This window comes from Lynx rufus, unplaced genomic scaffold, assembly GCF_022079265.1.
Source record: "Lynx rufus isolate CCGP_SWC_20201006 ecotype Redwood Valley unplaced genomic scaffold, mLynRuf1.p SCAF_2, whole genome shotgun sequence".
NCBI lineage: Eukaryota > Metazoa > Chordata > Mammalia > Carnivora > Felidae > Lynx > Lynx rufus.
The window spans coordinates 89,684,586-89,707,999 of NW_025814834.1; the positions used below are offsets into that span (position 1 = coordinate 89,684,586).

The 23,414-nt window shown below is 33.9% G+C and overlaps 1 protein-coding gene across 1 annotated transcript in view; it reads left to right on the plus strand.

Annotated features, from left to right (window-relative positions):
• Positions 1–23,414, plus strand: part of LRP1B (LDL receptor related protein 1B) — a 1,918,909-nt gene that overhangs the window by 1,143,131 nt on the left and 752,364 nt on the right. The window contains exons 13-15 of the mRNA XM_047084146.1: positions 4,594–4,813; positions 6,720–6,909; positions 16,301–16,423. Of these exons, the coding sequence (XP_046940102.1) occupies positions 4,594–4,813; positions 6,720–6,909; positions 16,301–16,423 (533 nt within the window). The remainder of the gene's footprint in view (positions 1–4,593; positions 4,814–6,719; positions 6,910–16,300; positions 16,424–23,414) is intronic.

A 23,414-nucleotide genomic window follows, 5' to 3' on the forward strand; every position in this document is an offset into this window, starting at 1 on the left:
ATTCAGGAATCTCATCCAGTATTTCTCTAATAGACAAGCATCCAACTTAGATTTGAAACCTATAGCATCTACATAGTTGACAGTATTTGGGAGCAACTCAAATTGACTCATTGACGCAATGTCTGCATCTCTGTAATATCTACTAGCTGACTCTGTATTTGCTCTAGTGCTACAAAGAATGACTCTTCTACCTCTTCCATCAGACATTTTCTAATAGAACACTGCTATTATGCACCAACCTGAAAACCACATATATTTGTACACACTCACACACGCACACATTTTTTTTTCTCCTAGCAATATACTACACCAGACTTTTGCACTGGGTATACAGTGGTTAATAAAACAGGCATAACCTTAATCCTTATGAAGCATTTTCTGTTGTCTATGAGGTGGAGGGTAGGTAGATAGAATGAGAAATAAGTGCCCAATGGGCAACTAACATAATTTCAACAGACCAGAATGGAGGAGGAAAACAAACGGGATGACATGATGGAGACTAATAGGTAGAAATTGATTTCAGTAGGTTTGCTGAAAGGCCTGAGGAGGCATCATTTAAACCAAGATTTAATTGTAGAGAAGGACTTGGCAATGGAGAGTGAGGGAAAGAGGATTTCAGATCAAGAAAATGGTGCATTTGAAGATCTTAATTTGGGTAAAAGCTTGAATGTGAGGAATGGCAACGAGGATAGTGGAGCTGCACCATTGATAACAAGGGGAAAAGTGACGGAGATGCACTTATCCATCAGGATGACAGCTTTGTACTTTGTCTTCGGTGCAGGGTAAAATGTGGAAGTGAGAATCAGATTTATATTTTAAAAAATCGAATCTGACTTTCCTGGGGAAAATGGATTGGAACATAGAAGTAGAATTGGGATCATGTGAATTTAATTGTCCCAATTATTGCTTGAGCATAATATAATTTTTTTTTAAAAAAAGAAGGAACTTTAGTTTGGAAAAGTCCATTTAAAATAGCACAGTGTAGGGGCGCCTGGGTGGCGCAGTCGGTTAAGCGTCCGACTTCAGCCAGGTCACGATCTCGCGGTCCGTGAGTTCGAGCCCCGCGTCGGGCTCTGGGCTGATGGCTCAGAGCCTGGAGCCTGTTTCCGATTCTGTGTCTCCCTCTCTCTCTGCCCCTCCCCCGTTCATGCTCTGTCTCTCTCTGTCCCAAAAATAAATAAACGTTGAAAAAAAAAAATAGCACAGTGTAACTTTATACAAAACATTACAAAATAAGACACTTGATTTATTAACATGTTTTTCTACCATAATATCTATTTGCAGCCATACACAGAAGGAGAGCATTACAGGGTTTCTCTACCATAATAGCCTATTAACAAAATTACTCATTCTAGAGATTTATTTCATCCAGAGATTTATAAACAATTACAGAATCGGTAATGAACATGTTCATATAATTCTTTATTCAAATATACTATTAACTGCCATGTAGGAAATCTAATGTGCTTGGTGTGCATGCACACACACATTACCTGTATTATAAAATAGAATGAAATAATGTTCTTCAAAAATACTTGAGGTTTTTAATTCAGAATTGAGCTTTACACAATGAATAGGATTCGCAGATAAGTAGATTTGGTCTCAGAGTCTTAGGATGTGCAGTCATAAGGTTAGTCACTGTCCTCTGAAGGGACAGTGTAAATACTTGTTTAGAGGCAGGGACGTTAATGGCCATTTTGAGATGAGATAAGTTCATTAAGCCTAAAGCAGAGGGCATGTGAAGGAACATAGAGAATAAATTAGAAATATGCAGAAACCTTCAATGTTGGGATTAAAAGATGGGATTTTCTTTTCTGACAACAGAGTAATCAGATGGTTTTGAGAATAAAAGTCACATTTTTTTTAATTCGTGACCTAGGAAGACAAGTGATAGCAATATGACAGGCATATGTGAACAACCTGTTAGGAGTTCCCTTTGAAAAGGGATAAGAGACAGACTGTGGCATTTGTAATAGGAACAGAAAAGAGACACTGGAAGAATACAGTTGGCAGGTCTCAACAATTGTTGAAATGGGGATAAAGCTGGAGGAGGAATTGGTTATGATGGCATGTTTCTCAAGCTGATAGCTACAGGTGAATTCCCTCTGTTCCAATAATTTCACCCTTCATAATTAAAGTCAATAACTTAGAAAACTGCATCTTCAGTTCTGACTCATCAAAATATTATCTATAGTAAATGTGTCCAAAGCTGAGCACATATTTTCCCTCAAACATGATCTCCAGTATCCCTATCTCAATTAATAGTACCTGCTCTCTAGTTAACTGCTAGATGTTATGGCAACACTAAATTGAGTTTTTTAACTGTGAAATTTATGGCAGAGAAGTGCTTAAGGACTTAAATATTTCTAGGGTCCACCACATAATACTGTTTAATTGGGGTACATTATTAACATCAATAGTCCAAGCTTAGTGTGTAGGATACAATTATGAATAAGAAATAATCCCTGACCTTAATTATTTTAATTTTTAATTGAAAGCATATGACATGTGACACGTCAAATATAATACAGGGTATAAGTGCAATAAATACTATAAAATAACTAAAAAATGTCACAAGGAAACAATGGAAAGACCTTATTTTGACAGAGAGGCTAGAGATAGACTTCATCAAATAATTGTATTTGAACAGGAGTTGAAAAATAGAGGTTCAATTTTTCTTGCCATATTAGCAGAAGTCTCGCTTAATCTAATATTTATTTAATGAATACCCAAGTCACACATATAAAAATAATTTATATTAGTTACTGCTTTCTATAGTTCCTATTTTCTGTGTTTAGGAATCATCACATTTCATACTGATTATAAGTCTTCTACAATATAACTTTTCATTGCATAATGAAATTGATAATCACATACGTAGCTTTTGTTACATTGGCACTCTTATTTAAATATTTATCTTATATTTTATTTGAATAAAGATAATCTTAGATAATGGATCAGATCACAACAATTTCTTCAAATAGCAAAACAACATAAAATATGCTTGTGTTATCCAGAATTACCCATACTTGTGTCTGCATGTATGTGTAATTTGGGTTGGAGAATCAAAGAAAAAGAGTGTCACTATGGTCAAAAGAAAAACTAGAGGGGAAGATAATTGCAGTTTTAACAAGTTGTAAATTAGCAACAACAATAAAACTGCATTGACTAACCATATTTAATATTTCAAGAAAGTATTAACAGAAATATAAAAAGTTGCATATTTCTCATTCGCATACTCGATTTATGCAGTTGAAGTCAACCACTCATACCAAACTAGCATAGTACTAGAGCAACTAGAATGACTGCTTCATTTGTTCCTAATTTTGTCCCAATATTGAGACCACTTGAAGAACATGCAAGCAAGATAAACATATTTCCATGTTTATTTCTAGGATTAGAATGTATTTTGACTTAATAAAATTCACCAATATCAATAATTTTCATGTCTAAAAGGACATATCAACATAATTGTAAACTGTCATGGGAATTTTAAACACTTGAACTGGAACAAAATAATGGATGGTGTGTTATATCCTCACTTGTTCCAAATCTTCCTGTTTAGATCTCAATTGGATTTTTAGTCATGGATACAGATTTTTCCCAAATGACCTCTGAAATTCTTTAGGGTCCACAAAATGTGGAAGGAAGAGGATCTACTATGGACATTTTTAAGGTCAGCAGCTTAGAAAAGCTTTAGAGCTTTATAAAGTTGTATATGAGGCAACTGAATTGAAACCTACACTTTAATTAATAACTACGGAACTTTCACATGACCCTAGAATAACACATGTGGAGGGTTTTAACCTTAATCATGAAGGAATTGGAACATTCCCTCAAGGCCCCCTCTCCCACTATTATAGCTTACACAAAAGACTTGTTTTTAAAGGCAGAAGCTTTTTTTTGAGATAGAAATTAAAGCTCAAAATCTCAAGGTCAGTCAACCTGATGTTATTAAACTTATGTGCAGCTAAATCATCTTCTATGGATTTTGAGGTAATAATAAGCAGCAATAAAGCACAGATAATTTGTATCAGGAAGACAAATTAGGCTTGACCAGATAAACCCAGTATGGTCATACTTTTTAGTACAAAGGCAATCCAATTGCCTGTCTTACAAAAATAATAATTCATCTGAGATTAAATAAAGCCTGGAGTAGATCATTAATAGCACCATGCATTCTCATGTCAGTCAATCTGCTTTTCAATCACACAATTGATTGTATGTTTTATGAAAGGGGCAACATTTAAAAATAGTAACACCTCAAAGATCAATTTCCAAACTTGGTACCGACACCAAAGAAAATCAATATTTGGTACTTACTCTTAGATTAAACAATGAATGAGGCCAGTAATTATGGTCATCATGGTAGTGGTTTTCTCTAGTGTGTCTAAATGGACTGGCTTCACTGAACACATCTGTACTTCCCTGAGTACCTCACAGATGTGCCCTCCCTTTGGCAGATGAGCATTTGGTTGAAAAACAAATCAGAATGTAGTTAGATTTTATGGAAGTGCCCAGGCTTAAGAAGGGTCCCTCTATAAGGTGGCTCGTTGAAATAACATGTGTGCACTCTCGTTTGTAATGTCTTAGTTGGATGTATTGGACAGACTGGGAGGAAGATGAAATAGATGACAGCGTGGGAAGGATCGAGAAGGCCTGGATGGATGGCTTCAATCGGCAGATTTTTGTGACTTCAAAGATGCTGTGGCCAAACGGTTTAACTCTGGACTTTCACACCAACACATTATACTGGTGTGACGCCTATTATGATCATATTGAAAAAGTGTTTTTGAATGGAACTCACAGGAAGGTAAAAGACAAATGCTGCTGTTTTTTTTAACTCACAGGCTGCTTCTTCACAGAGCCTTGTTGTGCTGTGTTAAAAATACTTTCAAGTTTATTTTTACCCCTCTGAGGTGGCTGCCAGTAGTCTCTGTGGGGTGGCTAAAGGAGGCTGAGCATTAAGTAGTGCAGCTGGCACTTGCCTCCGGGAGACCAAGGCCAGCTCACTGTGGTATGCCAGGATTTGTGGGATTTTAAAAAGAAGCTCTCAGGATATCAGGGCTGTTTTAAAATGCAGTTTTTCTACATTATTGATGAGTTTGCTATGACCGAGCAACCAACTCTATTCAAATATCTTTAATATTTGCAGCTGAAAATTAACCTATATATTATGAAAAAGTAATTATAGTGCACTTATTTGAATAAAGAACTTCATGACATTGGAATTGAAACTGAACTGAACTTCAGGGTTATTGCTGTGAATAAACATCAACTTCCTCTTGCCTCTTTTGGTAAGACCATTGCAAAGTGATTTTTAAATTCTTGGGTAAATTGAAGATGGAGTTGACTGTCTGACAGAGGCAGTGTTGACAAAACATCACCTCTACTTTTCATCTTATAATAACCTGCATGCATATAACATTATGAACTGACTTCACCTGTTTAGTTAAATAACAGAAAATGGAACGCTAGAAATTATCAAAATGCTTCCATTGATAACATAATAATAGTATGATACCATACTTCCTTCTTTTTGGAAAGGAAGATTGCGCGATGGGCCAAGCCTCCACATTATGAATTCTGTTTGACAAATAAATATTACATTAATCAGCTAAGACCATTTCAATCTTTGGTTGACTCTAACCATGCTTTTAATATTTTTCCCCAATAGTAAAATTGATTGGCATTTAACCTAATGTCACATACTTTAAGAGGTGCCAAGTAAATATTTATGATTCCTTTGAAGGAATTGATATATACACCATGTAGATAACATTTTAATGGCTAGCATATTTTAACATTCATGGATGTGACAAAATAAAAGTAAGAATCTGTCTCGATTATTCAATAAATGAAAATGTGATATGAAGAATTAAAAGTAGCAAAAATGGAATTTCCAACCCCACATTATTTAGATAAATTCAATTCTTTAATATTAAGTGGAGTACAAAATTATTTTTCATACTGTATACAGTATCATTTTATAAATGGTGAAAGGTGGAAAGGTAGTATGTTCGGAGGTGTTACTCCTTATTCCTCTTCTACAAGCCTACATGTGAAAACAGCACTTATCACATGAGTGCTCCAGTTAAACAACAACAAAATGCCAACTAGAACATAAAGGATATACTAAGAAAATCAAAACTGAAGTTAGTGAATCTTGTTTAGCTACTTACTACTAATAAATGTTTCTGTGTTCAAAATTAAAATCTTTACCTCCCTCCCTGTCATTTCCTAGATTTCTTCAATTTGCATTAGCCCAATTAGGTAGGAGAATCCCTTTCACTCCCAATTTTGTAAGACTCTGTTTTATTCCTTGGGTATGGATAAGCAATATCACAATATTCATAATGACACTAATTACTCGGATCAGTTTCTGTTCCAGGTTATGATACTGGAATATCATAAAGAACAGAGACAAGGAAGAGTGTCAGGCAGTCCTTTTAATGTTTGCACTTTGTCACCATATGAGTAATGTCGTATATGAGAGCATTTGAATGGATGAAATACAAATGGAGTCTCCCTAAAATAACATGTCCTAAAAATAGGAAAATATGCTCACATTGTGAAATCCATTTTTCAAATATACTGAAGGAAAATATATTAAGATGTTAGATCATTATGTTTTATACTTATTTGAATGTCATTTTCTCTAAATAGTTATGTTTCTAAAGGTCAGTTTAGATTTTTCACAATGTGTTTATATTTTACAGATTGTTTACAGTGGGAAAGAGTTGAACCATCCTTTTGGACTGTCGCATCATGGGAATTATGTGTTCTGGACTGATTATATGAATGGTTCCATTTTTCAATTAGATTTGGTAACGAATGAGGTGACATTACTGAGACACGAAAGACCACCCCTGTTTGGGCTTCAGATTTATGATCCACGGAAGCAACAAGGTATTAAAAACCATATAAAATTGCTTCTGAATTTTACATAAAATAATACTTCACAGTATTTGCAAAAGCTTTTATTTTGACAGTGTTACTGATGTTTTATGATAAAAGGTGTCTAGTCACTCCAAAGTCAATCAAATCTTGGACTTTGTCACCATAAACATTTATTATTTATTGTTCAAAACAGCCTAAGCAAGTAACAGGGAATTTTATTTGAGTGAAGCTCAAGGTTTTCGCCAAATGCTTTCTTTTTCATGTCCTTTTCACAAAAGAGGTATTCAAAGTATTTAAAGTAAAAAAAAATGCACTTAATGTTTTTCAAGAGTATTGTGAGAAGTGAGAAAAACTTTTAGTGGGAATGGAATGTTATTTGAAAATATTTTAAAATATGTGATAAATGAAAAGAGTTTTGCAAACTGCATCTTACTGTATTTATCTGATTAGTTTCATATTGATTTAAAGAATGTTTAATTATTTTAAAGGGTATGAAAGTGAAATAATCTACCACGATATGCATGTCTACTTAAAATCACATAATATCATTGTGTATTTTATCTACATGAGTTATTAATATTTATTAGGCCATCTACAAATCACATGACTCAGAATTTAGGTATTAAGCAAAGAAAAAAGCTTAGTAAATTATGTGGAAGACTTTTTGTTATGAATCTAGATAGTTACTTTTTCTTTTATTTAGAGATATTCTTGTGGAAGTTAAATGAACATACATTTCAATAAATTTATGCAACATGTGAGAGAAGAAATACCTGGCTTACTGTAAAATGGACTTGGGCTTAAATCCAGGTTCCAACACTTTTTCTTCTGAAACTTTAGACATACCATGAAAGATTTAACAAAGAAATGTTTTCTTCATAAAATTCCCGTAAGAATTAAATCACTGTTGTGATTACTTAGAGCAGTGCCACCCACACATTTTTAATTAATTTCTTCTTATCATTTCTCTATAAGGAGGCATATTTTTAATGTTTCCTTCCATAGAAGAATGTTAAGTAAATATTCAAAGGAATAATGTGTCACAATTAACAAAGCACATGCCTCTAATAAAAATATATGGAACTTATTGCTATGTTTCATGAGGAAATATACCTGGTGTTCTAGACGATCCCATTGACATATTATTGTTCAGAGCTATCTATTAGATGGACAAAGCTTTTAAAGTGCTTTATAAAAATTTTCAATTAAAGGCACATTAAAATGGAAATCTAGCCTTAATTACTCACCTGTTTATACAAACTTTATTGTAGAAACCATTATGTTCCGTCTTACTGAGAGAATGTGTTTGGGCAAATTGATTATTTTTCATAAACTTAGGTGAAAAAATCAATTATTCTTAGATTCCTACCCAGTCTTCTGGTAGCCAAGGATTGACTGTTAGTTAGCCAAATCTTTTGAATAAGTAATATGGTATGGAAAGGATGCTGGACAACATATTTTTCGTTTAGTCAGTAGACATTGAAATTGGATAACTGACTTAGCATCTAAATTTTTAATATTTTTTCCTAAATTAATCAAAGTAAGTAAAAAGTTCTCAGATGTTCAAATGCAGACATGTTATCTTACCATGTTATAATTTCAGTGAAAATTATGAGAGAGAAAATGGCATTTCTCTTTATAATTTGTGAATATTAAATATTAATAAATATTTAGAAACACATAATCAGTGGTACACAAACTTGGTTATATACTGTCTTGTTAGACTATTTTTCTAAGAATAAAATAGCTGCATTTGAATAAAAAAATCAATTTCCTCCATAGGGACAGATCACTATTTCTTCATGGAATGTAATAAACTAGTATTATATAGCCTTATATTTTCTCTCTCTGAAAGACTATAGTATATGATTGTTTACATTGTATAAACTTTTGTAGTATTTATACATGTATCTGTGAAAAAAAATATATATATACACTCAATAGATACACACACACACACACACACACACACACACACACACCACCCCTCAGAAATACCATGAGTAATATCCAGGAATGTCATTAATGTACCATCTAAACTCTTTTAGACTTGGTGTCAGAAAATTAGTCAGCTAATTTGACCTCTCCAGATCAGAAGAGACTCTTATCAAATTACTTGTTAATAAAGCAGCTAATTTCAGGAAGGTAGATATATAATCACACTAAACAGAAAGCTACCCCTAGAAATGAATTCCTAAGTAATGCATAGGGATTTAGGGCCAAAACTTTTTTTTTTCTTATATGCTACTGTTGTTTCTTCTGATTTAATTAATAAACTTTAATTCTTTTTCACTTAGATATCTAGAAAAATTTTTATAATCCTCTCCTGAAATTCCTCATATAAAGTAGAACAATTGTATACTACAAACATACTTTTACCTGTTTATTCTCTAGGTTCAGAAGCACACTTTTATTTTTCCCCATGTTTAAGAGAATGAGATCATCAAAACTAAGTGCAATATCTAAAAAGCGTTGATGACTAGTTTCCTATATAGAATTAAAAATAATTGATTAGCTTCTATGTTAAATATATGAAATTTATTAACTAATAACTAACTAATTCTAACTTCCAGGAGATGGGTCAAACATTATTTAAGTCTCACAAGAGATGTTTAATGTAGATACTATAGATTCCTGTTGTGCATATGAAAATCCCAAGGATCAGGCACGTGTAGCCCTTTGCTCTCAGGAAACAATGAGCCAGGGATAAACTGAGATTCAAATTCAGGTTTGTCTAACCACAAAGTGTTTTTATGTGATTAATTTATGTGGCCAATTTTATGAAAAGTATATACCTACTATACATTTACAGTTTATTTAGCTCTGAGAGAGACAGAAAGGCAGAGAGAGAAGGAGATAGAGAATTCCAAGCAGGCTCTGTGCCATCAGTGCAGAGCCCAATGAGGGATTCTAATTCACCAACAAGTGAGAACATGACCTGAGCCAAAATCAAGAGTTAGACACTTAACCAACTAAGCCAGCCAAGCACCCCATATAACTACTATACTTTTAGATAGAAGGAAACGAGTGTGTCTGTTCTGCCGTCATTGTAGTTTTGTCATTGATATATAAAGTTCTTGACTACATTCTACAACCCAGCATTCAGAGATTTTATATTACAAAGCACTAGTATAAAGACACAGTAATCTTGAATTAATGCATGACATGTTCATTAACAACATTACTGTGTAGGTTTAGTAAGATATTTATTTATTTTTGTTATTTTTTTTCTAATGCCCATTTCTATATATTTTTATTTTTTTTAATTTTATTTTTTATTTTTTTAAATATTTACATCCAAATTAGTTAGCATATAGTGAAGCAATGATTTCAGGAATAGATTCCTTACTGCCCCTTACCCATTTAGCCCCCCCCAACCCCTCCAGCAACCCTCAGTTTGTTCTCCATATTTATGGGTCTCTTCTGTTTTATCCCCCTCCCTGTTTTTATATTATTTTTATTTTCCTTCCCTTATGTTCATCTGTTTTGTCTCTTAAAGTCCTCATATGAGTGAAGTCATATGATTTTTGTCTTTCTCTGACTAATTTCACTTACCATAATAGCCTCCTGTTCCATTCACGCAGTTGCAAATGGCAAGATTTCATTCTTTTTGATTGGCAAGTAATACTCCATTGTGTGTGTGTGTGTGTGTGTGTGTATGTATGTATATATGTGTATATATATATATATATGTATGTATACATATATATATGTATGTATACATATATATGTATGTATATATATATATATATATATATATATATATATATATATATATCACATCTTTTTTATCCGTTTATCCATCAATGGACATTGGGGCTCTTTACATACTTTGGCTATTGTGGTAGTGCTGCTAAAAGACATAAATAGACACTTCTCCAAGGAAGACATCCAGATGGCCAACATCTGAAATGAAAAAATGCTCAACATCACTCATCATCAGGGAAATATAAATCAAAACCACAGTGAGATACCACCTTACACCTGTCAGAATGGCTAACATTAGCAACTCAGGCAACAACAGATATTGGTGAGGATGCAGAGAAAGAGGATCTCTTTTGCATTGTTGGTGGCAATGCAAGCTGGTGCAGCCACTCTGAAAAACAGTATGGAGGTTCCTCAAAACTAAAAATAGAACTACCCTACAACCCAGCAATTGCACTACTAGGCATTTATCCAAGGGATACAGGTATGCTGTTTTGAAGGGACACATGCACCCCCATGTTTGTATATTTTTTTCTAATGTTTGTTTATTTTTGAGAGAGGTGGAGAGAGAGAGAGAGAGACTACAAGCGGGAGAAGGCAGAGAGACAGTCAGACACAGAATCTGAAACAGGCTCCAGGCTCTGAGCTGTGCACACAGAGCCAGATATGGGGCTCAAACTCACAAACTGTGAGATCATGACCTAAGCCAAAAGCAGACAACTAACCGACTCAGCCACCCAGGTGCCCTAAGATTTATATTTAGTGGTAGGGTCATCATCACAAATTGTATCTTTCCAAAATTTCCATTTTGGAAATAATCACTACCAAAAAATAACCCAGAAGGCTAATTAAGGCCTTAATGCAGTTAACATGCGTGTGTGCATGCACACACATGCATGCATCCCACACACAAAGTAACATCAAAGCAAGGCAAATTTTCAATGAGCATATAACTCTAAAGAGAGAAAGGAAACATTTTATCCTTCCTCTGATTGATTGACATTATTCAAAGTTGACTCCTCTGAAATTATCCTAGATGAAATCAGTATCTGGACTTAGGATCCCACTTTACTGTTTTTTTTTCCAACTTTTAGGATGAATGCGAAGTCTAATTTCTCTTCCAAACTGTAAGTCAGACTGTCTATCCATCCAATAGGAAAAACAAAATCTCCATTAGTTTATATATTTCATATTAGGTATAGAGACTTCTTACTTCACATATGATAAAACTTGGAGAAGTGAAGAGTCTAAGAAGCATGTAGAAAAGGGGATTTCTTCCCTCCTATCCTTCTGATGAAAATTTAGATAAAATAGAACAGTAGTATTCCTTTGTGGTGACGATTTATGTATTTTGTTATTTGCTAGAAATAAAAGATACTTTATTAACAAATGTTAAGTTACTAAAGTTTGTAAACACTTATATTTTATTATTTTGAGTATAGCTGACACATTGTTACATTATTTTCAGGTGTACAACTTAGCGAGTTGAGAAGTTTATATACATTATGCTGTGTTCCCCACAAGTATAGCTGTCATCTGTCCCCTAGCATTGCTATTGAAATATCATTGACTGTAGTCCTTATGCTCTGCTTCTTATTCCCATGACTTACTCATTCCGTAACTGGAGACCTGTATCTCCCTTTCCCCTTCACCCATGGTCCCAACCCCCAACCTCCTCCTATCTGACAACCATCAGTTTGTTCTCTGTATTTATAGTTCTCATTCTGCTTTTTGTTTATTCATTTTTTAAAGATTCCATTTATGAGTGGAATCATATGGTACTTGGTTTTCTCAGTCTTATTTATTTCACTTAGCATAATACCCTTTAAGTCCATTCATGTTGTTGCAAATGGCAAGATCTCATCCTTTTAATGGTTGTGTAATATTCCAGTGTGTGTGTGTGTGTGTGTGTGTGTGTGTGTGTGTGTGTGTGTGTGTGTGTAGATCATATTTTTCTTATCCACTTTTCTGTTGATGGACATTTAGGTTGATTCCATTCTTGGCTATTATAAATAATGCTGTAATAAACATGGGAGCATATATCCTTTCAAGTAATTAAGCACTAATATTTTAATATAAGCTTGTGAAATGTTTTCATATATCATCTACATCTTTATTACTATTCTTTGAGAATTGTAATATGCCTTTAAATAATCTACCTTGAAATGCAATGTATGTAGACAGAGTATATGCATACTTACCTGCAAATGAGAAAAGCCCCTTTATCTTCTTAAAATGGACTTAGATATAACAACATACAGGTACCTTGTATCTGCACACCCAAATGATTGTTTCTGTCATATTGCTAACTAAAATTCATTCATTCACTCATCAACTAAAATTCATTCATTCATTCATTCATTCATTCATCAACTAACTAATATTTATCAAACACTCGTCTGTTCGAGACTCTATAGGGGGTAGAGTAATTCCACTTCTCTTAACTAACATATTAGGTTGGGGGAAAGACAAAGATTTTGGCCCAGACAGACCACTATCTTGAACTTATTTTTAAAAGATACTCCTTATTTGTTTTCCTTCATTATTTGATTTTTTCAAAAGTAATTACTTCCAAAGTAATTTAATCTAGGATTTCATTGTGTTGTTTTCACTGTGTTATTTCTCTGTCCTTTATTGATTTAATTTTATTTTGTCATATATAAAAGAGTTAAGAGTATAAGAGCATAAATTTTAGATTAAAAAATCCTTGTTTTCAATTATTTAGAAATAATTATAGTAATCCTTATTCTACTTTATTTGTTTTTTAATAAGGACTATTTATTTCTAGACATTAGAAAAGTCATTTAAACCCTATCTCTTCAGTAGTCACATTTGCATATGAGATAAGCCTACCTTAAAAGCTTATTATAAAAATAAATAAATAAGGTAACTATCCCTGACATCAATGCACTGTGAATTTTCAAAATGATAGCTATCGATTGTTAATAGGCACTCATTCATTAATATTGGTATATTTTTTTAATGTTTATTTATTTTTGAGAGAGAGAGAGAAAGATAGCATGAGCAGGGGAGGGGAAGAGAGAGAGGGAGACACAGAATCTGAAACAGGCTCCAGGATCTGAGCTGTCAGCACAAGCCTGACGTGGGGCTCAAACCCACAAACCACAAGATCGTGACCTAAGCCAAAGTCGGATGTTTAACCAACTGAGCCACCGAGGCGCCCCTGTTTATAAAAATTTGAATGCTGTTTGTCATTAAATCATATTTTTAAGAGAATATTTTTACATGAAAAGTTTTGCAACCTGCTAGAAATTCAATAAAAACTGCCACATGAGCTGTATCTGAAATATGTTGAAGTAAACTGAAGAATATATATGATTTAGGCAATTCTCATGAGAGATATGAAATTATTCAAATTAATTTAGATTTTGGATTTCTATCATGGCAAGAGAAATATCACTTCCTCTTTTTAATGTATAGAATTCATTGAAAGGAATATATTTAAAAGTTCAAGTAATGGTAATTTATTTTTAAATACTTACATTTCATATTGAATAAGAATTGTAAGCACGAATCATGCTATTGAAAAAATAATAATGTGATATTTAGCATATATTTTCTTTTATTTTAAGGTTTTATTTATTTTTGAGACAGAGAGAGACAGAGCATGAACGGGGGAGGGTCAGAGAGAGAGGGAGACACAGAATCAGAAGCAGGCTCCAGGCTCCGAGCTGTCAGCACAGAGCCTGACGTGGGGCTCGAACTCACGGACCGTGAGATCATGACCTGAGCCGAAGTCGAACGCTTAACCGACCGAGCCACCCTGGCCCCCCATAGCATATATTTTCAATATGAAAATGTGACATGATATACTGCTTTCAGTACTTCCTTTTTACTGTTTTAAATTCTTCATATATTTCTCAAAATCCTTTGGTTAAATCAAAATTTCAATAATCTGAATGTTACTAAAGTAATGAATACACAGTTAGACTGTACATAATATTCATAAAATATTGAGAACACCTATTTCCCTATGAAGTATTACATTTTTAGTCTATGGTTATGGAAGAAGCATGGCTGTATCTGAACACTGCTTAAAAAAATTGCTACATCTCTTGGTACCTGGGTGCCTCAGTCCATTAAGCAACCAGCTCTTGATTTTGGCTTAGGTCATGATCTCAAGGTCATGAGATGAAGCCCTGCTTCGGTCTGTGTGCTAAATGTGGAGTCTGCTTGGGATTCTCTCCTCCCCCCCTCTCTCTGCCCCTGCCCACCCTCCACAAAATAAATAAATAAACTTTAAAAGAAAAAGTTCTACATCTCTTGTTGGAAAAAGTTTGAACTAAGCTTCATTATCCTCTGAGTTCAGAAATTGATACTAAAACCTGAATTATTAGTTTCCATAGCTTTCAAGTATATTTTTACCTTTTATAAACATGCAAAATTTAATTTACTTCTCAGAGTAATGAAAAGAAATGAATATATAATTCAGATTGTTTCTTGCAATCTGTAGACACACAAAATAATCTATGAGAATGAGTTAAATATTTATTGTATATAGCACCATTTTGAGGGTTTTTTTTTTTTGTTTTTAAAGTCATTCCTTAATATTCACTATATAGCACACCTAACCCAGTACAATAGTCTCATCTGTCACACCAGTCACATTTTTTGGCACTGTGCTTCAACTGCCAATACAACTTTAATGATTACATTATTTTAGTGTAGTCATTCTAAGTAATTAAAAACTATTTTTTAGTGTTTGAGTTAGAGTTTCTGATATAATCAAATGTTACTTATTGATACCTTGAAAACTGCAACATAATGTTAAATAGCCTGGACATTTACTTTGCCAATTAGATTGCTAGTGTTATAGACTTCTTTGTAACATTATATAGGTATATATAGAAGTAAATATGCTTTATTTCTTGCCTTTCCATCTTCTAGGAATAAATGTCATCAAAATGATGATTACCCAGATTGTATAGAATCTCCAACCCTTTCAAAATTTTATGTCAGATTTATCTTAGTTTCCGAGGGTGTCTCACAGATGTTTATGGATAATACCTTTGTGAATCTCCCCTGCTTTATTGATATCTATTGCTTACCTTATCAGTGCTTCTGCTGGTTAGGTCTACTGGGATGGTCCACTGGGACAACACTTCTACCCTTGTGCGTTATACATTCTACTGGCACTACAAGACCATTCATTTTTAAAGTTTCATAGTAAAACCTGTGTTTCTTGGACTCATCAATGCACTAACATGTCAATGTGCTCCTTGAACAAGAGGGAAGTATATTCGACTCCTTTCCCTTGTGCTCATTTGCTTTCTGTTCACTTAATATCCAAAGTCACATTCTAAGTGTTAATGATCCAATTTAGAAAGAAATCAGAATTGAATATACCAGGCCTAATCTGCTATCCTGGACAGACATCATCATGTCCTGTAACCTTGCTGTCTCCTGGTACTTCTCTGCACACATACCTCTATATCTTCTAACCAACATGCAAATTCCTTTTATCTCCCAGTGTGTCATATATTTTTAAATGTTTCTGAATTTTACTTAGTGTTCAGAAGATATCCTGACTACATTAATGAATATGTAATATACATATGCTTGTATATGTGTACATTCTTATGCCTACATACATAGCTTAGAATGTGAACCTTAACCTGGCTAATTTTGGATGGAAACACAGTTCTCTGACACATTCACTTCCTTCCTCTTACAGGTGACAACATGTGCCGAGTAAATAACGGCGGCTGTAGTACATTGTGCTTAGCCATTCCAGGAGGCCGAGTATGTGCATGTGCCGACAATCAACTTTTAGATGAAAATGGGACAACTTGCATATGTAAGTTTTCTTTGTGTTTTTGTATTTGTTACACTTATTGTTTGTCCATATATTTTTGAAGAACAGAAGCATATGAAACCAAGGGGGAAAAAATCAAACTTGGAAAGAGAAAATTCAGATAATCACTTAGGTATAATTCTTTTTAAACTACAAATAATTAACTGAATTAATTTAATTTAAAAACATGACCAGTGATGAAGTTTTCCAGAGTATTTGTCACTGCTGCATAATAGTTTAGTAAAATATATATACCACAGAAGACTATTTCATAAAATAGGGAACCTCACTGTTAGGAGGTTAGTTGTTAGTTATATAGATGATAGTGTAGTTGTGTGTTATATAGATGTGTAGTTGTTAGTTATATAGATGATAGTTGATGCACATTGTAAGACCTTCAACTAAATAGTTAATAAGGTTGATTATCTATCTTTGTTGTGAAGTGAAAAGAAGCAGACAAAAGAAGAGACTTAGGGAAATCCTAGACTTTATCAAAGTAGTGAATTAGTTGGATTAATTGATCTGGATTAAAGGCACTTTATTAACTTTTACTGACCGTCCTCAGTTTGTTGCATCTTGTTATTCTCATGTGGCCCTTTTGAAATTTGTTCTGTCTATACATATCAAGTCCCTTGCCACAATAATAGGAGCAATGATATGTATGTATTGAATACTATATAAATGCTTCTGGAATGATTTGAATTCGTTGCATGTTAGTCATGATTCTCCAGAAAAAGAGAACCAATAGCATGTATGTGTATAGAAAGAGATTTGTTATGAGGAATTGGCTCATGCAAGTATGGAGGCTGACAACTCCCCATATTTGCAGTCAGCAAGTTAGAAACTGAGGAGCACCAATGGTGTAGTTCCAGTCCAAATGCTGGTTAGGCTGAAGACCCATGAAGAGCAGCCAGTGTTTTAGTTGGAGTCTTAAGCCAGGGGAAAACAAAACAAAACAATATCCCAGTTCAAGGCAGTCAGGCAGGAAGAATCCCTCTTATGTGCAAGAAGGTAGGCCTTGTCATTCAATTCAGGCCTTCAACTGACTGGATGAGAACCACTCACATCTGAGAGGGTGATCTGCTTAATATAGTCTATAGATTCCAATGTTAATCTCATGTAAAACACTGACAGACACACCCAGAATGATATTTGACCAAATGTCTGGGCCCTTTATAGCCTACTCAACTTGACACATAAAATTAACTGTCACAAATTGTTAAAGAATACACAAATAAATGGATTTTTCCATCAGTGATAATGATTGTCTCTGGGGAGGCAGGAGAAATAAGCATAATGAAGAAGACTTCAACTTAACTGAAATATTTGATTTCTTCTGAAGAAGAAATAATGTGAATAAACGATTTTTTTAAAGTTTTTATTTATTGATTTTGAGAGAGATAGAGACAGTGCAGGTATGAGTGGGGGGAGGCAGAGAGAGAGAGGGAGACAGAGAATCCCAAGCAGACTCCAGGCTGTCAGTGCTGAGGCCTATGCAGGGCTTGATATCACAAACTGTGAGATCATGACCTGAGCTGAGATCAAGAGTCAGATGCTCAACTGACTGAGCCACCCAGGTGCCGCAAGGATTTTTTAAATGATTTAATATGTGGTAATACTTGAGAAATATATAGAAAAAATTTAAATGAAAAATCTACCCGTAATGCTACAATCCAGCAATAAACTACTAAACCATTTTGATGTTGTTCCTTTTAATTATATATCCCTGGAGGTTATTATTTTTTACTAGTACTAATGATAATCATAGGCAAAATGTATTGAATTCTTGCATAGATTTCATGATTCTCATTAGCTGTTAATAACCGTATAAGGAAGATACTTTTACTTCTTCACTTTATTATTCAGAATGAAGACTTGAGAGTTAATAACTTTTCAAAATTCATATAATTAGCAATCAGGACATTTGGAATTTAGCCCCTAAATTATTTTATTTTGGAGACCAAATTCTTAATTATGTTGCAGTGTTACAAATTTTAGATCATACCTTGGTATAATTTATCTTGTGCTTTATTTTTACTTAATTGGAGCATAAGTGTCTTATCATGTGACTACATCTTCTTTGTAAACATGACTTTTAAACCATTTATCCTCATTTTTCTACTTGATGTTTGATGTTACTTCTGATCTATTTTTACACACCATTTGTGCGTTTCCTTACTGTTTATGATCCCTTCTATATTTTAGCACATAGTCCATGGTCAATTTGTTGCATCTTCTTTACATCTTTTTTAAGCATTTGGAATAATAACACCAGCTTTAAATTCTATTACTTTTGAATTTTAACTATTTGAGATGAGGACTTTGGCTTTCTTTGTATTATTCTCTTTATCTTCCTAAATTTCATTCCTTATTATAATTTAGTATTTCTGACAAAAAATATTATTTTGAATCATTAATCATTGTCTTTATATAACAGGTTTTGACATATATAGCTAGTTTGTTGATCAATTTTATAATGTTTTCTTTTTGACCTGAATCAGTGCTTCACTAGTTGTATTGCTCAGTATTCAAACTTTAGCTCCTCATTGTTTAATTATTAATTTTCACTGAAGTGTAGGATAAAGTATTAAAGTTGCTTCTTTAGAAGAAAAGAGTACAAAGATTGTATGCTGTGGAGTTGTTTTGTTTTCTAAATAAGTCTCCTTTGCATTTATATGTGATTAACAATTCTTCTGAATATTAATTCTTGGACAGACAAAAATTTTCTTCAAACTTCTAGAAATACTATTTAATTTAATAAATACTATTTAATTTATTCTGGGATAATATACTTGAGAGCACAAATATGAATTTTACTTCTCTGGGAAAGCCTTTTTCATTACTAGTGGGATTTTTAAATTGCCTGTAAGACAATTCCTGTAGAACATAATTATTTGAAGTATACTTTCTTTGAGTAATCAGGTGGTTTTCCTTCCTTTGTTCTGTGGTAATATTTTGTAATTCCTATTTTGTTGTTGTTTATTTATCATCAGAAAAGAAGAGATCTATCGAGACCCCTAGTTTGTCAACAGACAAGAATTAAGCATTGCTTTGAACAGCGTAAAGTCTGTATAGCCTAAATCATAACTTAGCTATTGAGAGAATACGTATAGTTTATATGCAGATTTCTAATTCAGTTTTTAGTGTCTACCACACGTTCATCGAAAATTATTTTTCTGGTATAAAATGAGATATTTTGTTATGCCCTCTGAATAAATCTGACACTTTGGTGAACACACACACACACACACACACACACATACACATACACACATACACACACATACACACACACATACAGTATGTGTGGACATCCACCAAGTCTCATCCTGACCTTGGTCTGTCCCCAGACTTCCTCCTAAGGATGGAAGGTAACAGTGCAAGTATCTCCTTTTTTGGTAAGCACAGACCTCACAGTCAGTACTGCGGGAGCAAAGGGTTTGTCTAAAGATAGACAGCCTTGGAGCGCATGGGTGGCTCAGTCTGTTAAGCTTCAGACTCATGATTTCAACTCAAGTCATGATCTCATGGTTTGTGAGATGAAGCCCTACATTGGGCTATGCACTCACAGTGTGGAGCCTGCTTGGATTGTCTCTCTCCCTCCTTCTCTCTCTACCCCTCCCCACTCTCAAAATAAATAAATAAACATAAAAAAAAACAGGTTTATTCCATTTTTAGTGATATGAATCAGAGAAACTTTTGGCTGAATATTTAAATCAAGTCCTATTGGTCTTGTAATAAAGTCAAAATTCCCTTAAGATGGTGTCAGTCAAGTTATCAAGGGACTGAGTTTTCAGGGATCTTGTGAGTTTTTATCCTTCATCTTAATTTTCATACTGAAGAGTTAAACAGAAGGTCTATACATCAGATACTGATATCTTGATGACTTTTTAAGCTTGAAATGTTCTAATTAGTTATTTAATTTTAATTGTGTGAATCATAATTATCTGGGTCATTGACTTCCAGATTATTTTTTCTTTTTCCTTCACTCTATGCCCCACTAAAAACTGAGGGATTCCTTATGAGGTGGCATATCTATACCTATATCAATATTGAAGTAGAAAAAATACTAGCCATTGGAAATCTTTGTGTAAGTAAAAATTGGGAGAATTTGGCTTGTAAGGAAACACTGTACACGGAATTGGTCATGCAGTCATGTTAGGAAATTTGTTTTCATGACCGGACACATGTAATTATACATTTGGTGAAAGATAGAAATGTTTCTTTATTCTTGGTGTCTTTCTAATCTCTACAATTCACTGATGATATAACGTCAATGCAATATAAAGATATAAGAAAGAAGATTATATTATCTATACTTGTTAGACTAAACAATGTTAAATCAACAAAACCATGTGAGATGTTCTTTGACAATTTGTTGTTGCATTTGACTGTTTAAAACTCTACTATATGTCTAATATGTCATGCAACTTGCCTAGGTTTCTTTCCAATGTAATGGGAAAAATTAGGATAGACCATAAAATTACTCATTTCTTACACAGAACTCAAAGTGTCTTTATATAAATTATTCCATTTCTCATATTTAATAGCAAAGGTTTTCAAAGGATATGTTAACCTTCTTAGTTTTCAGATGAGGAAATTCAAACGCGAAAGAAGTACACACAGAGTTTATGGTTGCCGAGCATGGTATAAAACAAATATGAGTGTGTGACTGACGTCTTATTAATACTGATTCCTCTGAGCTTCTCATCTAGTTCAGGCTAGATTACAGTTTTATGAATTTATCTCAGCTGGATTAACTCTGTAATCTGAGTTAACAAAATACATATTGCAACCATTGAGATATGATTGTTCTAGTTCCAGTCATCCTCATTGAATTGACATCAAATGAACAAAAACCCATTGGAAGTTGGTCAGGACAGAATTAAACACCAATGGTTGTTTCTCAGTGAATTTGCAGCGTAAGGCTATGCCAGAGAGGCATTCACCCAGCAGAAAAATATTGGCATGCTACATGATTGATTAAGGATGAATTCTAATTCCATGCCTGGAAGGAATCAAGAATGAGAGTAGGCTGGACTCTTTGTCCTTGTGAATATTGTGTGGCATGGGCAAATCGTTTCACAGTTAGAAATGATGCCTGGTGTAGCATAGGCACCTGGAACTGACTGCCCCAGAGAGACATATGTAAAGCCCATTGATCAATTATCAAGTGAGATTTTTTGTTTGTTTGTTTGTTTGTTTTAATTTATTTGATGCCTTTGTGGGGGCAAATACTACATACAAAATTAATAAATGAGGACATGAATAATCCCAAGAAAGTAAGCTCCTGGAAAAAAAAAAAAAAGATAGTCACTATTTTTTTTTTCAATAGGATATTTTTGCCTAGAGTAATAAGACAGTAATTCTTTAAATTCTTCTTTAGTGGCCTGAAAGAAAAGACAGGATTTTCCAATGTGCTTTTCCTAAGAGAGCAACTTAAACGTATTGATCATCCAAGGGTAGCCTTGCACAATTATATGTCAGTGGTACTCTGTGACCTTCTTTACCTTGTGGAACACCAGATATATTCCTCTGTCAAAAACAGTGCTCCACTATGGCTAAGCCATTTATCTGTTCAGCTGTGACAAGCCTTATGTTCTAGGATATATGCAATCTAATGTGTAGTAAAAAGTTTAAGGCACTAAAAAGTTTAGAAGCCCCATCCAGATGAATATTTATGGCCTTCTGTGCATAGGAACTCACAGAAGATTATGTACCACTTAGGTTGGCTGCTCAGAAGACCACTCTATCTAATGAAAGGTCATCCTGCTGTGATATAAAGGAGAAAATTCAAAACCCATGGCAGCATTATTTGCACTGCCTTCCTATATAGGCAAGCTCATATACATCAAAACCACTACAACTTGAAGTTTTCTTTTAGTTTTTTTTTTTGTCTCCCTGCCTAAATAAAGGGATAGTTAGAAATTCTCTCAAAATACAAAACCAATTTGTAAATAAATACGTTGTGATGTGAGATGTATAAGGACAATAGAAATTTTATTTTTTGTAATGGGATTCATGCTTTTATGGCTTAGTTATAATGATTTTGATATAGTTTGCAGCTAAACATTAGTTGACAGAAGAGACAGTATTACTTTATATCTATGTTACCAGACTAGGATTAAAAAGAAGATAAATGAAATTAGAAACATAGACGCTTGTTCATGGGCACCATAGCTTATTAAACCAAGGTTAGGAACATATGTATCAAGTTCAATTGCTGAGCTGAGATCCAAATCTGAGGTTATTCCAAATTAAAATAAAATAAACCAGTTTATTAGTAAAGTTTCTCCCTTTAATTCTTTTTTTTTATTTTTTTAATGTTTATTTATTTTTGGACAGAGACAGACAGAACATGAATGGGGGAGGGTCAGTGAGAGGGAGACACAGAATCCGAAGCAGGCTCCAGGCTCTGAGCTGTCAGCACAGAGCCCGACGCGGGGCTCGAACTCACAAACTGTGAGATCATGACCTGAGCCGAAGTCGGAGGCTCAACTGACTGAGCCACTCAGGCGCCCCTCCCTTTACTTTTTTATAATCTGGACATTTACTCCTGCCATCCCATTTTTTACTGGGAAGTAATTCTAGAGTGCATATTTCCCTTTGTAGTGTGTGGAAGGGTCATGTGGAGACCTTCTAATTTCAATGTTCTAACAGCAGGTATCATAGGATGTATGAAACCTGATAGTTCCTTGCTGGGAATATTGTGATTCATGTCATTTTAGCTTTGATCCTGGTTAAATTAAAGGATTATTTATGACTTTGTCAGTTTTCTGGTGAGATCATGTTGTAATATTTTTATAAGAAGTGACCCTAGCAGTAGAATTACGGATTCTCCATCAGTTTTCAAATTCATAGTGCAAAGCACAGCTCTAAAGCAAAGCTTGCATTTCTAGCACTTGTTAATATACTGAAAGCAATGTATGTGTCTGCCCAAACACACAAGTGCTATATAGGTTCAGTTACATTAAACACCAGAAAAGAGTGACTT